The sequence below is a fragment of the Festucalex cinctus genome, chromosome 10 (assembly GCF_051991245.1).
Source record: "Festucalex cinctus isolate MCC-2025b chromosome 10, RoL_Fcin_1.0, whole genome shotgun sequence".
Lineage (NCBI taxonomy): Eukaryota > Metazoa > Chordata > Actinopteri > Syngnathiformes > Syngnathidae > Festucalex > Festucalex cinctus.
Window position 1 is genome coordinate 7,218,971 of NC_135420.1, and position 16,192 is coordinate 7,235,162.

General features: G+C 44.2%; 1 protein-coding gene across 1 annotated transcript in view; it reads right to left on the bottom strand.

The window, feature by feature from the left end:
* Positions 1 to 1,286: 1,286 nt before the first annotated feature.
* syde2 (synapse defective 1, Rho GTPase, homolog 2 (C. elegans)) overlaps positions 1,287 to 16,192 on the bottom strand; it is a 63,483-nt gene continuing 48,577 nt past the window's right edge. The window contains exons 6-8 of the mRNA XM_077534494.1: positions 14,000 to 14,181; positions 12,677 to 12,908; positions 1,287 to 4,779 (exon numbers count right to left, since the gene is read on the bottom strand). Coding sequence (XP_077390620.1) covers positions 4,067 to 4,779; positions 12,677 to 12,908; positions 14,000 to 14,181 — 1,127 coding nt within the window. The 3' untranslated portion in view covers positions 1,287 to 4,066. The remainder of the gene's footprint in view (positions 4,780 to 12,676; positions 12,909 to 13,999; positions 14,182 to 16,192) is intronic.

The window sequence follows — 16,192 nt, forward strand, 5'->3', positions numbered from 1 at the left end:
AAATCACCCTGAAGGTGTCTGGCGTCATGGAAAGGATGTTAAACCTTGGCGGTTTCACTGTAAAACCTCCTCATGTAGCCTACAGGTAAAAATCCAATAACGTAAAACATAGACAATATAGGTTGAACTGATGGATTTTCCAATTCCTCTAAGACTATTCTTGCCCATATTTAAAATTCTGGACATTTTAAGCTGTCACACAATTGTCTCCAGGGCTGTATAAAACATGCTGTGGACAAGTAAGTACAACCTGCTGTGTAAAACTTTCAATTCATGACTGTTCCAGGCAGTCACATCTCACGAGAGGTGATATGAACTGTCAACAGACTCAAACAAGGTTAAAAAACCATTAATAGTGATGAGAAGCCTCTGGCGTCTAACTTGTCATGCTAGCAGCCATGAGAGATTAGAAACACCTCACTGGAAGTATTCAGCCAAACTGGCTGATTTATTTTATTTTTTTACAACTGCAGTGTGAATGAAATACTGTTTAGTCTATGTTTATCAATTGCTTTAAGTTTAGAAGATAAACAATAGATTTCTACAAATGTGGCTCATTAATGTCTAAATTTAAGAGGTGCAAAAAGTCTTCACTAGGAGAATAATACAGGACAGCTGTATCCTGGGAATGTCCCTGAAGCTATAAATTAATTTTGGGAGATTCCCAGACGTTGTCAAGTGCAATTCCACAACTTGTTAAATACACATACAAGGCTGGGTGATAGTGCTTCATCTGTAAAGAAATGAGCAAGGAATGAACCTTGATAAAGTACTAAATTACATTCGTCTTCATCAAGAATAAATGCTGTAAATTTTTGGAGATCAGTTATTCACAAAACTGCGCGCTACTAACTTTTATAGTTTCCAAAAACGAAACCTGAAGTGCCAAAGGATTTACAGTACATACTATAATCTAATCTATTAATCACTTCCTTACGACCAGTGTCTTTGAAACAGGTGAACATTTATCATGAGCTTTCAAGGACCAGGCCAGCTACTACTCTACAAGCTAGCTAGCTAGCACTATTGGTTTTAGCCTCAACCAGGCTCAGTCTACAATCTGTTACATGCCAAATTATAAAAAACAAACAAGCAAGCAAGCAAGCAAACAAACAAACAAACAAACAAACAAACGGGAGCATAAAGAGAAAAACTAATGAGTTATTTGGGATTCTACAGGTGAAACTGCCGAGGAAATGTTCTTGGCTACTTTATTTTTTTTAAATGCAGAGTGTTATTATTCCTCATTTGCATGTAACAGTGACAAAGATTTAGCACACCACACGTAAAATAATATACTTTATTATGATCATACATGACTGGATCAATGCCAAGTAATATTTTATTTTATTTGGGGACGCTTTTCTTGTGGCATTTTCTCTCCAGAGGACAAATGACTAGAAAATACAGCTGTATAGAGATACTGTACATACACTTATACTGCATGCTATAATGAGAATGGTGCCAGCAGATGCCAATAAGTCATGAGTTACACTGGCTGCAATTATATTGAATTTTGTGATATATATATATTTTTTTTTTGGCAGCTTGCCTTTTGTTAGTTACACTTGCCTTATATTTGTGTTTCTTGCCTTTAGGCCAGCACCTGCTATTACATACAATATGATGCCAAATATGTTAGGAGATCCATCCTCTGATCATTAATCAATTCTGGCCATCATTGTTATAAGGCATAATCTTTACAAGAGTAGTTGCACTGGAAGTGTGCAAAGTTTAACAAATTTAAACTCATGATGTATTTTTATGGGCAGTCCTCTGGAGAAAAGGTGAAGCACTGCAGTCATCTCTACTGTGGAAACAGTGACAAACAAATAATCTTACATTAGAAAATAGTCTTTTTACACATAAATACTGAATACAAAGGCAGATGAGAAATGGCCTTATTTTATGTCAGTAAAGCTTTTTGACCATGCAACGTCAGTACCTTAAAAAGTATCACAACATCTAGAATGCTGAACACAGCTCAGTCCACCAAAGACATCAACTATATACACAAGATAACAAAAAAAATATAACAGCTTTATCATACACTGTACAGCTTAAGTTGTACCTTTAGTCCAGCACATCAAGATGTGTACAGGTAGCCTGAAGGGGAGAAAAGCAACTACTTCTACAAGTCAACACTATGAGGTCAGAAAAATTTAAATACACCACGGGAATACACACAAAAATAATATACTCCAAATACATTTATATTATTATATACATATCCATATCGGTTAAATACTGACTACTGTATTCTCAATTCATCACTGGATTACTGAAAACAGCCATTGTCTGTTTTGGCAGCTAAGTTGGTTCACATTTAGCTGCGTCTTTTTCACCATTTTGCCCGACAGCTGATGAAGATAAAGCAAGACTGATGAAGAATAGTGTGACATTCAGATATAGCGTATATACATGTGTGGAGTCACTTCTTGTTACAGAGACTTGGATGATGACGTCATTGTTAGTAAGGACTTCTACACAGTTACACCAACATCACTTGTGGGGAATAGGACTAAATAAATAATGAATCAAACAGGACTTTATTTAGTTACAAATTTCTTAAATGTTTTTTTGTTCTTCTTTTTATGAAGCGATAAGGGGATTAGTGATCAAAAACGTTGGCAGCTGGTGGCCAACTGGCCATATATGGTAATACCACTTTGCTCCTCATGAGGCAGTAATGAGTGTTATAAGAATTCAGAGTTGACTAGTATGACACTGAAAATCAGTACACAATCGAAGCTCATATGTTCCTACCAGTGTTAACCTAGTTGGCAAGGAGGGAGTGCTTGTCTAATAAAATGTATCTTTGAATTGCAATTTTAGCAACACTGCTTCTTTTGTACCAAATTTAAGTTTTTTTTTGTTTTGTTTTTTAATGTAAATCTATACTAAGAAATATACTGTACCACAATAACACCATTGCCCATTTCCTACTTTGCATCAATTATATGCTGCATGATTTATATAATCAAAATTATGATTATATTATATATTAAATTCTCAATTTATACAGTGTTTAATGGTGCTCTATGACAAAACATTTGGCTGCTTTGAAGTGCATTAGCATTATACAGATTGTGAGTGATTTTAATTTCAGTGTACCTTTAGCTGGGGAACAGAACACTCCTGTCATGTTTGTTAGCACAAAGGAAATAATACACAAGATGAGGTCGTGTCAACCATTTTGTACAACCCACATTGAGATATTTGGGGAAATATGTTCACATGTTAGGGTAACAAATGGATGGATACTCAATTGTTGTTTTACATTTGAGTCACTGATGTTTTTGACACCCTTAATTAGGAAAGTGCAATTTTAACCTTATCACTTAAAAAAATGGTAAGCTAAAAGGTCAAATATTTATTGTTTTTCTCGCAAACCACAAAAAGGTCTGCTCGCTACTAGCGGGCTTGAACACATTTCTTCAATGGGTAAAATGATGACGCTGTTTTTTCTCTTCTGGTTATTTGTTTGTTCAGCACATGTTTAATAACCCAATTGCCTATTTTGGTTGGAAAGAAATAATGAAAGTTCTACTGCTTCTGAAATTCTTTCCTACTGCTGAGAAGCTGTGGAAGTGCTCCATGACAAATGTTGCTTCAGAAGCCTGCCAGGAAAAAATAAAAAAAATCTGTTTAGTTTGAAACTAATACATTTTATAAATCCTGTGAGCAACTGAGTGTTCTATACTACTTTCGTGATTCACTGAGTCAGACACAAATAGAATATTATACATCTTATTATTTCAAACCTAGTGGAAAAGCATCCAAGTCTTCATAGCATGCAGGGTGGATTTTGTATGTTGTGAACCACCTTCACACAATTAAGGCACCTTTTAAACCCCTGAGGGGTCAATGGGTTCTTCTAATAAGAAGAAACGCAACGACGCGGAACAAGAAACCAGAGAACATCAAGATGGAATTGATGAGAGGAAAAGAAGAACATGAAGGAATGTCTGTGGTAAGTTTCAAAGTGATCATTTAAAATGATGTCAGTTTTGATGATGGTGTCACGTCACAAACCACAAATAGTTAAGAGCCCTCCGTTAAGGAGTTAGTAGCCGACGTTGAGCTTGTTCTTATTGAGTTCTCGTTCGAGGTTCCCTATGAGAGTGTCGATGCTTTCCTGAAGGTCTCTCAGGTTTACCCTGTTGCTCAGCACGGGGCTGATGTCCTGGATCTTCATGTAAGTCTGATACGCATGCTCCTTGTGCAGCCGCGGAGGCAAGATGTGCTCGCACATGCTTTCCTTCTCCTCCTCTTCCTCCTCCGACCGCTGCCTGTTGCTGGAACCGTCGTCCTCGTCCTGCTTTGCCTCCTCCGCCGCCACCTCATCTTCATCGTTACTCTCTGGCTGCTCCTCCTCCGCCGCCGCCGTCACGTCGTCGCTCGGAGTCTGCACCGGCTCGGAAGTGCCCGGCAAACAGCTCGCGACCTCCTGCACGGCAGCTTCCGCATCCTCGGGCTTTTCAAGCCCCTCGTCTGCGTCCGTATCCTCTGACGGTACATCGTCGTAGTCGGCCTCCTCTTTGCTGTGAGGGATTAGAAGCATCTCGGAGGGGAAGTAGCTGTCGCCGCAACCGCTCCAGTCGCCGGCGTAGCGGTTGCTCGGGCTGTCGAGCCGTCCCGGTTTGGGCCGCAGGACACCCGCCATCTCCGCTTCGGTGAGGTTCAACACCTGCGGGCGCTCTTTTCTCCGCCGTAGAGGAGGGGCCGTGAGTGAGTCAGGGGCTTCGGGGGAAGACGGCTGATTATGAAGGTCCACAACTGGAGAGGAGGAAGAGATAAAATAGCATTAATACATCAGATTGCAATGAATTCGAATGTGCATCATAAGGCAATTTATCAGGGACATTTATTTATTTATTTATTTATTTATTTTCTTTGCAAATATAATAATGCTCTGTTGTGACTACTATATTTATAATTGTGGCTGTAGTGCATATATCAGCTCGGGCTAGACAATTAACAGAACAGTAATTGTGATTTAAATTTTGCCTTCACATGGTCATACAAAACATTGAAAAAAAATGATTTGTGCCGAACAATGTATTGTGTGCAAGTTCCTCTGTTATGAAAGTACAGTGAATGCATCATGTTGCTTGTGCAGTGTCACAAATGTTCGTGTTATGTTGTTTAATGACACCCCACTGGCTTCAAGTTTACGACTAAAACTAAACACACACCAAAAGCAATTATTGTATATTTAAAAAGACGTGTTTTGTCTATTATTATATATTTTAAAAGACATGTTTTGTCTTAGAAACATCGCCAGTGCTAATTCTAGCTGTCAAATCCCATTGATGTGATAATAGAAGATTAGCATTGAGCTCCTGGAGTGATATTCTTTCAAGTAACAAATATTTTCACACAAATGCTGTGCGAACACATACAGACAGTTAATATAATAATACTCAAAAGAAAAAATTCTTCCGAATTTGTGAAAAACATGAAGCTCAATCGAAAACATTTCTTTTTTCTCAATTTTAATCAGTGTTGATTCCATGCAAATATGGGACCACACTGCCCCTTAGAGGCCAAGACGCACACAATAGGAACAGGCATTTGTTTCCAGTGTTAATCATGATTATTAATCGTGATTTCAATATCTTATGTGGGATTCAAGTTTTTTACATAATCGTCCAGCTGCAATCAACTGAAATAAAATTTTGTCAAACCACAACTAAAAATTGATGTCTCTGACAAGGTCTTAATTATGGACACAGTGCTTCTATTTGGTCTGATAAGTGTGCAGGTGTACCTAATAAAGTAACCAATGAGTATGTTTTCATGCTTTATGAATGAGCCGAATGTCAAACAACAACATTCGCCCATCCGCAGGGGAATTTCAAAGCCAGCTCATCATCTCTAAAATTCTAAAATGGGCTTCTTTCTCAAAATATTGAGGTACTGTATATTCTACATTTAAGAGTGAGTGAGTGAGTGAGTGAATTGCCTGTAGCAATAAAATTGGGTCATCAATATTGCTGTGGCTCAGTGTTTACATTAATTTAGGAGTGGTGGCCCACCCACTCTTACATATTAACCGCCCCCACCCCCTCGTCAAGCACCTGGGCGACAGGCAGCTGACACATGATAGGGCAGAGTCAGACGATTACTGAACTACACCGGAGAGGACCGGCTGATCGGCAATGGCGGGAAGGCATTTTACGATCATTTTTTACATCCCAGATGCATACTGTACGCCCACGCCAACCTCTGAAAACATATTTTGAAAAAACGATCGCACCAATAATTTGTACTTTATGAATGAATGACGTCGTTGTCGTCCTCTCTGCTCTGTACAGCTTAATGGCACTATAAACACTCTCGGTCCAACCTCGCTTTCTGATGTCATCTTTCTCGCAACTGTTACTATAAAAACCATGTTCTTGGCGCAAATCCATTGCCATGTGTGGTAAATCAGGTGCAAATTTGCTCCAAGCTGTCAGTTTTGTGGGCGTGTTTGCGCCGGTATATCATTAGAGCAATATCGTTCGTGAATAGGTGGGTAACTGGGCGCAGACTGCGGGTGCAGTTGTGGTGCAATTTTTCGCGCTATTACCGGACGCAACGCATTCTTAGTGAATCTACCCCTGAGTTTCTTAGATGGAAAAAAGGAGACTTGAAGGAGGAAGGGGAAATAACCCAACTAATGTGTTGTTTTAGAAATGATGTTGAGGATTGTGGAAAACAAAACAACAAAGAGAACTACAAAGTGTCACGAAGGTGTAGTGGATGGACCCAAAAGCGGTGGAAACAGGCGGGAAGACAGACTGGTAAGATGAGGTAATGAACTTTATTGATTATGACGGGGAAGGACTGGATGAGACGGAAGGGGAGTAGGCTGGGATGGACGTGGACACAAATCATGGTGGAGACTTGGCGTGGCGTGATGCGGAGACTTGGCGTGGCGTGATGCAGAGACTTGGCGTGGCGTGATGCAGAGACTTGGCGTGGCGTGATGCAGAGACTTGGCGTGGCGTGATGCAGAGACTTGGCGTGGCGTGATGCAGAGACTTGGCGTGGCGTGATGCAGAGACTTGGCGTGGCGTGATGCAGAGACTTGGCGTGGCGTGATGCAGAGACTTGGCGTGGCGTGATGCAGAGACTTGGCGTGGCAGACTTTGAAGACTTGGCGTGGCAGACTTTGAAGACTTGGCGTGGCAGACTTTGAAGACTTGGCGTGGCAGACTTGGCGTGGCAGACTTGGCGTGGCAGACTTGGCGTGGCAGACTTGGCGTAGCAGACTTGGCGTAGCAGACTTGGCGTAGCAGACTAAACATGCACGTCTTCAGACAGCAAACAAACATCAAACAAACTGAAACGTGACAGTACCCCCCCACCAAGGGACGGCTCCCAGACGTCCCTAAAACAAGAACAAGCCAAAACGGGGAGGGCGGGGACGGGAAGGGAGCCAACTCTGCCCCTAATCAGGGTACGAACAGGAGTCTACCCAGGGGCGAAAAACTGCCCTACAAAACTCCATGAAACTTGGATCGGGGGGCGGCCCAGGAGGCGGCCGTATTGCGGGCTCAAGGGGCGACAACAGAAGTGGCGCCGCCAAGGGCCGGTTCCCGCGGTGAGCCCTTCTCTTGCGCCGCCTGGCGCTGGGTCCTGGGTCGGTCGCCATTACCGCGCTGCCCAGGGCGGACCCCAAAACCGGAGACTTTGGCTGGGGCGGAGACGAGGAAGCTGGGGACTTTGGCTGGGGCAGAGACGAGGAAGCTGGGGACTTTGGCTGGGGCAGAGACGAGGAAGCTGGGGACTTTGGCTGGGGCAGAGACGAGGAAGCTGGGGACTTTGGCTGGGGCAGAGACGAGGAAGCTGTGGACTTTGGCTGGGGCAGAGACGAGGAAGCTGTGGACTTTGGCTGGGGCAGAGACGAGGAAACTGTGGACTTTGGCTGGGGCAGAGACGAGGAAGCTGTGGACTTTGGCTGGGGCAGAGACGAGGAAGCTGTGGACTTTGGCTGGGGCAGAGACGAGGAAACTTGAGACTTTGGCTGGGGCTGTGACGAGGAAACTTGAGACTTGACTTGGGGCAGAGATGAGGAAGCGGGAGAAGGCGGCAACTCTGCCGTGACGAGGGGACCCGAGATGCCAATTGGCCGCGACGAGGGGACCTGAGACGCCAGGGGCTTAGGCGGCACGGGCGTTGCGGCCAGGGGCTGCGGAGGCAGCGGCACAGGGCCGGGCGCCGCCGGAACTGGTGCAGGCGATGGCGGCCGCCGGCCGGGCGCCGCCAGAACTGGTGCAAGCGAAGGCGGCCGCTGGCCAGGCGCCGCCGGTCGAGGAGCAGGAGGTGGCGGCCGCAATCCATGCGCCGCCGGACGAGGAACAGGAGGCGGCGGCCGCAATCCATGCGCCGCCAGACGAGGAACAGGGGGTGGCGGCTGCATTCCATGCGCCGCCGGACGAGGAACAGGGGGTGGCGGCCGCATTCCGTGCGCCGCCGGACGAGGAACAGGGGATGGCGGCCGCATTCCATGCGCCGCCTGACGAGGAACAGGAGGTGGCGGCCGCAATCCATGCGCCGCCTGACGAGGAACAGGAGGTGGCGGCCGCAATCCATGCGCCGCCGGACGAGGAACAGCAAGTGGCGGCCGCATTCCATGCGCCGCCGGACGAGGAACAGGAGGTGGCGGACGCATTCCATGCGCCGCCGGACGAGGAACAGGAGGTGGCGGCCCAGGCGAAGAGGCCAGGGGCTGAAGCGGCAGCAGCGGCAGCAGCGGCACAGGCGTGGCATTCATGGGCTGCCGAGGTGCCGGGACGAGGGCCTGGAGCCGGCGGGGCGCCGGAACGAGGTCCTGAGGCCGGCGCGGAGCCGGAACGGGGTCCTGAGGCCGGCGCGGAGCCGGACCGGGAACTTGAATCCGGCGCGGAGCCGGAACGGGAACTTGAATCCGGCGCGGAGTCGGAACAGGGACTTGGAACCTCCGCGGAGCCGGAACGGGGACTTGGAACCTCCGCTGGGTCCGGGTGGGTGGGAGCATTCTGTCACGAAGGTGTAGTGGATGGACCCAAAAGCGGTGGAAACAGGCGGGAAGACAGACTGGTAAGATGAGGTAATGAACTTTATTGATTATGACGGGGAAGGACTGGATGAGACGGAAGGGGAGTAGGCTGGGATGGACGTGGACACAAATCATGGTGGAGACTTGGCGTGGCGTGATGCGGAGACTTGGCGTGGCGTGATGCAGAGACTTGGCGTGGCGTGATGCAGAGACTTGGCGTGGCGTGATGCAGAGACTTGGCGTGGCGTGATGCAGAGACTTGGCGTGGCGTGATGCAGAGACTTGGCGTGGCGTGATGCAGAGACTTGGCGTGGCGCGATGCAGAGACTTGGCGTGGCGTGATGCAGAGACTTGGCGTGGCGTGATGCAGGGACTTGGCGTGGCGTGATGCAGAGACTTGGCGTGGCGTGATGCAGAGACTTGGCGTGGCGTGATGCAGAGACTTGGCGTGGCAGACTTTGAAGACTTGGCGTGGCAGACTTTGAAGACTTGGCGTGGCAGACTTTGAAGACTTGGCGTGGCAGACTTGGCGTGGCAGACTTGGCGTGGCAGACTTGGCGTGGCAGACTTGGCGTGGCAGACTTGGCGTAGCAGACTTGGCGTAGCAGACTTGGCGTAGCAGACTAAACATGCACGTCTTCAGACAGCAAACAAACATCAAACAAACTGAAACGTGACACAAAGTCCTGCAGTGGCATGTAGACCTCTACCAAGACCAAACTGTTCACAAAAAAAAATATGTATTGTTCATGTTTTTCCTCCCTGCATCTGTTAGCAGGCCTCTTTCTAGTTCAGGGACAGTTCCACAGATGTCCTTGTGACTCAAATTGAAAACAAATTCCTGTGAATCTTCATCTCGATTATCACCAACATTGTTGCTGTTCTTCCTTAACCCATGTAAAGTCTCTCTACAAAGTTTGTGGAATACAGTGATGTATTTCGAGCAGCATGGAGGCATAGTGATTAGCATGTCTGTCTCAAGAGGCTCTGGTTTTGAATTGCAATTCCCCCAAACCCCCCCGAAATGCTTATCTGTTTGCTACTGCAGTGAAAAGGGTAATTAAAAGTAATCTTCTAGTGGCCTGATACTGAACTAGACTAATTCTGTATAAAGTATGCAAAAACATGCAATGCTCAGATCAACAAATGCTGAAATCACACCACAACACTCCACGTCATCTCATGACAAATTTGTACTGTTTATTATTTCTGTACTGACTGTGACTGCTGCACTAGAAAAAGGAGGGAACATTCCAGCACAATCAATGAGGTGTTATGTACAGTACCTATGATTGTTGCGCCTGCTAGCCCTCCCTTACTGGATTGGGGGGACATGATACAAGTGTTGGGGCTTCAACATGTACAAAAACGTCCTTGAGATACTTTTTGCAAAAGCTGCATGCATGCCTTGTGGCTACCATTAGCTGACACTACACTTTGATTCAATCATTAATGAATTAGCTGAGTGCAAAAGTGAAGCTCTAAAGGCAACATGTCCTTGTGTTCACTCTACAAAATCACGCACCACTTTCTGTCATGCTGGCTGTCTAGTTATACAGTCTGCTAAAGTCTCGTCATATATTCAAATAGCAAATAACGCTGTTTACATATGCGGAATCATTCTGCAGACATTCCCCGGCGCCTCTCCACATCCCGCAAGAACATGTGATCGGATGTCCTTGTCGTCATTTCAAAGGCATGCAAACTGTCTGAGAGGTGTGAAGCAGTGGCTGAAAATATCCCGCAATGATTGTGAAACATTGGGGTGAGTTTTTAGGAGCTAAGGTTAACATCTGGAATGTTTTTGATTTGAGTGCAGGCGTCTGATGTAAAAGGACAGAAAGGAGACGCTACTTGGCTTTGAAACAAGCATGCTTGCTATCAGTTACATCTTCTGGTGTTATTAATTCTACTTGGAGGAAGGTTATTGGGAGCATTTCACCCCATATGGGTTCAATTTGGTTAGGGGCCATAAACTCAATGGAGATTTTATCTGCACCATCTAGTGGGATCCAATAAAAGCAAGCAGAAATTATTTGGGAGAAGAAATGGCCAGCTGCATATGATGAAAACTTGTATATGTACCATGAATATTGTTCAACAAAGTAATCATTTTCAATAATAGAGTCAGCAAGCTTTTCCACACCGACTAGTCCACTTTGTTGCTCCACAAAGTCAACAAACATGAGTGTGTGGAAAGTGAGGAGAACCAGTGCCCACACTAACAAAATGGAAGGGGAGAAGTGAATTATTCGAAAATGCACATGAATAGATCCATCATTATTTGAATCCATCCATCCATTTTCTGTAGCGCTTACAGCCAAGTCTGTTATGTTCTGGGGTTGGATCCCAAAACGCAGACACAAATAAGATTTTAACTCTTTATTTGCATAACATCAAGGGGCGTGGAACTAACTTGACAACGAGAATGTATCAAGAATGAAGAGACGCGTCGCTAACTGGGGCTGTGGAGGTGCACAGAGGAACAGAAGAATAATCCGACGAACACACACTTCTCTCTCAGACTTATATAGACAGCAAATGGATTAGATTGGCTGTGGCCTAACATGTGGGTAACAGGGCTGACATGGATTTCTCTGATTGGCTTCTGACCAGATAAAGAGATTAAAGTTTCATGACATCCCATATCTTCTGACTTCACATAGCTTCTTACCAGTTGAAACTAGATGCTGGTTACATCAGTTCAAAACAGACACTTGACCACAGTCATGACCCGAACATAACCTTGCCCCAAATAAAACACAGACAAAACACAGTCATGACAAAGTCGATACTCGTTTTCTACATTGTGCATCCTGTGTAAATTCTGTGTATGTATGCTAAATATAGATTATCTTCTTTAGTTATAAAACGATCAGTGAGGTCATTCTTGATTGATTGAGTTGCCTATTTAATGAGGATGGGCGAGTACAGATACCAGGTGTCAGTATCGAGCTAATACAAGGTATCGGTATTCGTGAGGGAGGGGGTTTGGGGGGGGATACTGGTATCCATTTTACGATTAGGAACTAGAAATTAGAAGAATAGAAAATTTCCATTAATGTCATCCAATTTTAAGGAAAAATGCTGCATTGGGACACAGAACCTATCAATATTTCTTCAAAATTATCTGTCATTGTCTTTTTGGGCAAATTTCATCTGTGAAAAATACTAGTGGTATCGGCACTTGGCATCAAACTCGATGACTACTCGTACTGGTATCTGTATGAAAAAAAGTAGTATCGAACATGCCTACTATTGAAAGAATCGGAATTAGTAGTGAAAAAGTGAAGAAAGATATACAGCAGAATCGAACAGTTTTGTGGTCCATGTTGATACCTCCAGGACTGAAACAGCCACATAAAAGAAGTAAAAGTAACCAGCGTGACCACTGAGACCAAATAAAATCGCTGCAACACTGAACGGACTATGAATGAAATTCCCGTCATAGTATAGCTAGTACGGCTAAGTGTGATCATTAAAAACAACAACTTTCTTTACAGTCACTCTATTGTGGTTTATCGCCCATTGCGGGACAGTCAGGTATGTATCCCCCCCATGATAAACAGGGGCTCACTATATATGTAAACTAAACTCTACAGAATATTATTTATAGACACAAAGATGGAGAAATTAAAACATTACCTGGCCAGAGCTGCAGCAAGTAGTGCAAGACTTCAATGTGCTTCTTGAAGTGCAGCGCACTGGCTAGTTCCTCGGAGTCGATGAAGACTCGGTTGGTGTGACAGGACGCCTCCTGACGCTGGCTGAGCAACACAGGGCCAAAACACACCGCCAGGTTCTGACATGTCATCTTGTTTACTTCCTGGTGTGACGCCACCAACTTGAGGTGGTCAAGAAGCTTCCGCAGCGTCATCTGATACAGAAAGCAAGACAGGTCCTCATTATGTTTAGTAGGGATGTAACGATATCCAAACATCACAATACGATATTATCACGATATGAAGCTCATGATACAATAATTATCACAATATGTGGGGAGGTTGACGATATTTAAAAAAGGACACAATATTGTAATTTAGTTCCTCCACATATTGACTTGCTCCACAGGCATATTACGTTCCCCTGCATCTGACAATTAGTGTAGATTTTCAATATAGAAGGGCCAAAACATCCCTAATAAAAATTCCACTAAACAACTAGCCACCAGGGGGTGCTACAACTGCACAAATGGAAATCAACCTGACTTTTTAAACAGATGTGTTGCATTTAAATTAGGGATGTTCAATACCACTTTTTTTCAGACCGATACCGATACTCAGACCCTCAGTATTCACCGATACCGATATCAACTGCTGATACCAGTAGTACATTTTGACAAAAAAAATCACGAAAATATATTTTTAAACAAATATATTTCCTTTAATTTTGACAAAAAAACAGCACAGTCACTCTTCAATAGTCTTAACGCTCAAAATAAAACACAAAAATGCTCTTTTAGTTTAAGATTCACAATTTTGAAGTATTTCCAAACCGGTGTAGTTTTGGTGAAAAAACTGCTGCAAGCTAGCGCCAATTACAGGCAAGGAGGACTCACTTAACGTCTTCCCCCTCTGCCATCCGTCGCTTGTACTCGTCTGCGCCACGAGTACTCGAGTACTTGAAAAAAGGCTGGTATTGGTACTCGCCCACCCCTAATTTAAATATTGTGAACATGACGACGACGATATTGTGGCAGTTCCAATATCACAATATCACGATATCGCGCTTATCGTTACATCCCTCTGAGGCGTTCCACTGGTGCAGGTAGCATGCATAGCCATAATATTACTTAAAAGTACTGCAAAAGTTATAGAAACTCACGTTTAGTTTTCTTGGGGGAAAATATTATACAAGTGTTAAGTGCGGCACTCGCAGTGAAGCAAAACCCTGAATCATGGAAGTAATCACTTTCATTATTCCCATAATTATCTTTTTCAAATTCATGAATCAAAACATCTCCCTCACCCGCTCCACTTCCGGAAGGTTGTCCAATAGGCTGACAGTGTGTTCTGAGTCGGCGTGGTCGTTCTCACAACCCGCTGCCCCCATCCTCAGAGGTCTGGTGGCCATGGAGTCCAATACTGCCTCGTACAGCTGCTTGGTGATCAGCGGGTAGGGTAGCTCTCGTAGGTAGTCCTTTAATACGCCTGTTGGTTGGGCAATAAAGAAAATTTGTGTTGTAATCATACGGACTGGTTTGGGTCACTAAATGACCTTCGCAGTACCCTCGCCCTTTTTTTTTATTTTTTATTTTTTTATCTTGTTTTCTGCTGAAACTTTGTCACTGTGCTGCCAAATGTTTTTGTGCGTCTGTGGAGGCGCATGTGCACCTGTGACTTCAGCCTCCCGCAGCTACAGGAAAATACTGTCTGTCTCCAAAAAGCACCTCAGGTATTGTTGGCACGTCTTTTATCTCAGGTGAAGACGGCTGGATAAGTGCTGGAATGATACAACAGGATGCTGGCAGTGTGACAGATCTTTGTTGTAACTGTCTTCTGTCTCTCTCTCTCTGCCTCTTTGCCCCCCCCCCCCCCCCCCCCAATCTGGATCAGTTTTCATAAAGTCTGAAAAGGTGTACAGGAGCAGAAGGTTTTCTCTATCAACCAACAACGGAATATGTGTTTTCATATTACAGACGTCTTGGCGAATACAATTTCTTAATCACGTTCAACAGATGTGATGTGGCATTGTCAAATGACAGAATGATCAACTCTTGGGGCAGATCTGATATTCACTTGAAAGCATGCGAAAAGCTGCAAGCAAAAATTCTGTACTTGTAAAATTGTTGCAGTCAGTGACTGTGTTGACATGCAGTCAATAGCTTTACCCCTTTTAAAACCCATTTGGCAATATTCAGATTTTGAAAAGACATGTAAACACGCATTTTTAAAGACCCCAACCCAAATTTAGTCATACAAAACGTGATTGGGGTACATCCTTCGAAAGCAACGTTGTAGTGTTATCACTATTGAATATTTTTAGAATAGATTAATCTATCGATTAGTCAATCGATTATTTGATGAATTGGATTCATTTTTATTTTGCATTAAAGTGTATTATATTTCCTGATTGCTATTTATATTTACCAGTGATTGGTGTTTAGGGGGATTGATGTTGTACTATGGTACCGGTTGTTTTTCAAAGTAAAAACAGACATTTGCAAATGTATTGTTTTGATTATCAGTAAACACAGACGTTAATAGTCTTCTTTTATGAAAAACTACAGAAATCAGTGAACAATTACTGTTGACATGTTGAAATCAAAGGATTTGGACAATTTTAAATTAAAAAATGTCTCCAAACGATTACTCAACTCGATTATTGAGATGTCCATTTTCTTGACTGCTTACTCCTGACAAGGGTCGCGGGGTGCTGGAGCCTATCCCAGCTGGCTTCCAGCAGTGGGCGGGGCACACCCTGGACTGGTCGCTAGCCAATCGCAGGGCACACAGAGACAAACAACCATTCACACTCACAAGCACACCTAGGGATAATTCAGAGCGCCCAATTAATCTGCCAAGCATGTCTTTGGAATGTGGGAGGAGACCGGAGTACCCGGAGAAGACCCACGCAGGCACGGGGAGAACATGCAAACTCCATCCAGGAAGGCCAAAGCCCGGACTCGATCTTGTGTCCTCAGTACTGGGAAGTGGACGTGCTAACCACTCGTGCCACCCTGATTATTAAAATAGTTGTCGATTAATTTGATAATCGAGTACTTGTCAATCGATTAATTTTGACAGTTCTTGAACATTGGTTTGTTTTCTGCACATGCACTGTTTGCATGGAATCTTGGTCTTGAGTACAGGAAGCACCGGAATTGTATGTGCGTTGGCCATCTTATGTTGCCACTCACTAAGCGAGCTTATCTTGAATTAATTGATTTCTCGAAGGCATAAATACCTCAGTGTGTATCTATACACACATATATGCATGTACATAAGTGTGCGCATCTTGTGTGGAACACACCGGAAATACACAAGCAGACGTAAACAAACATGGTGACGCAGGGGAGAACCACACTTTTAGATTGAGGAGGAAACCGGCTACTTTGTTAGTGTGGTAAGTGACATGAATCTTTTATTGCCCGTATAAAGTTAAAACAGAAAAGACGCCTACATGCGTCGCGGTTTAGACCGGGATATGTATATTTGTGCA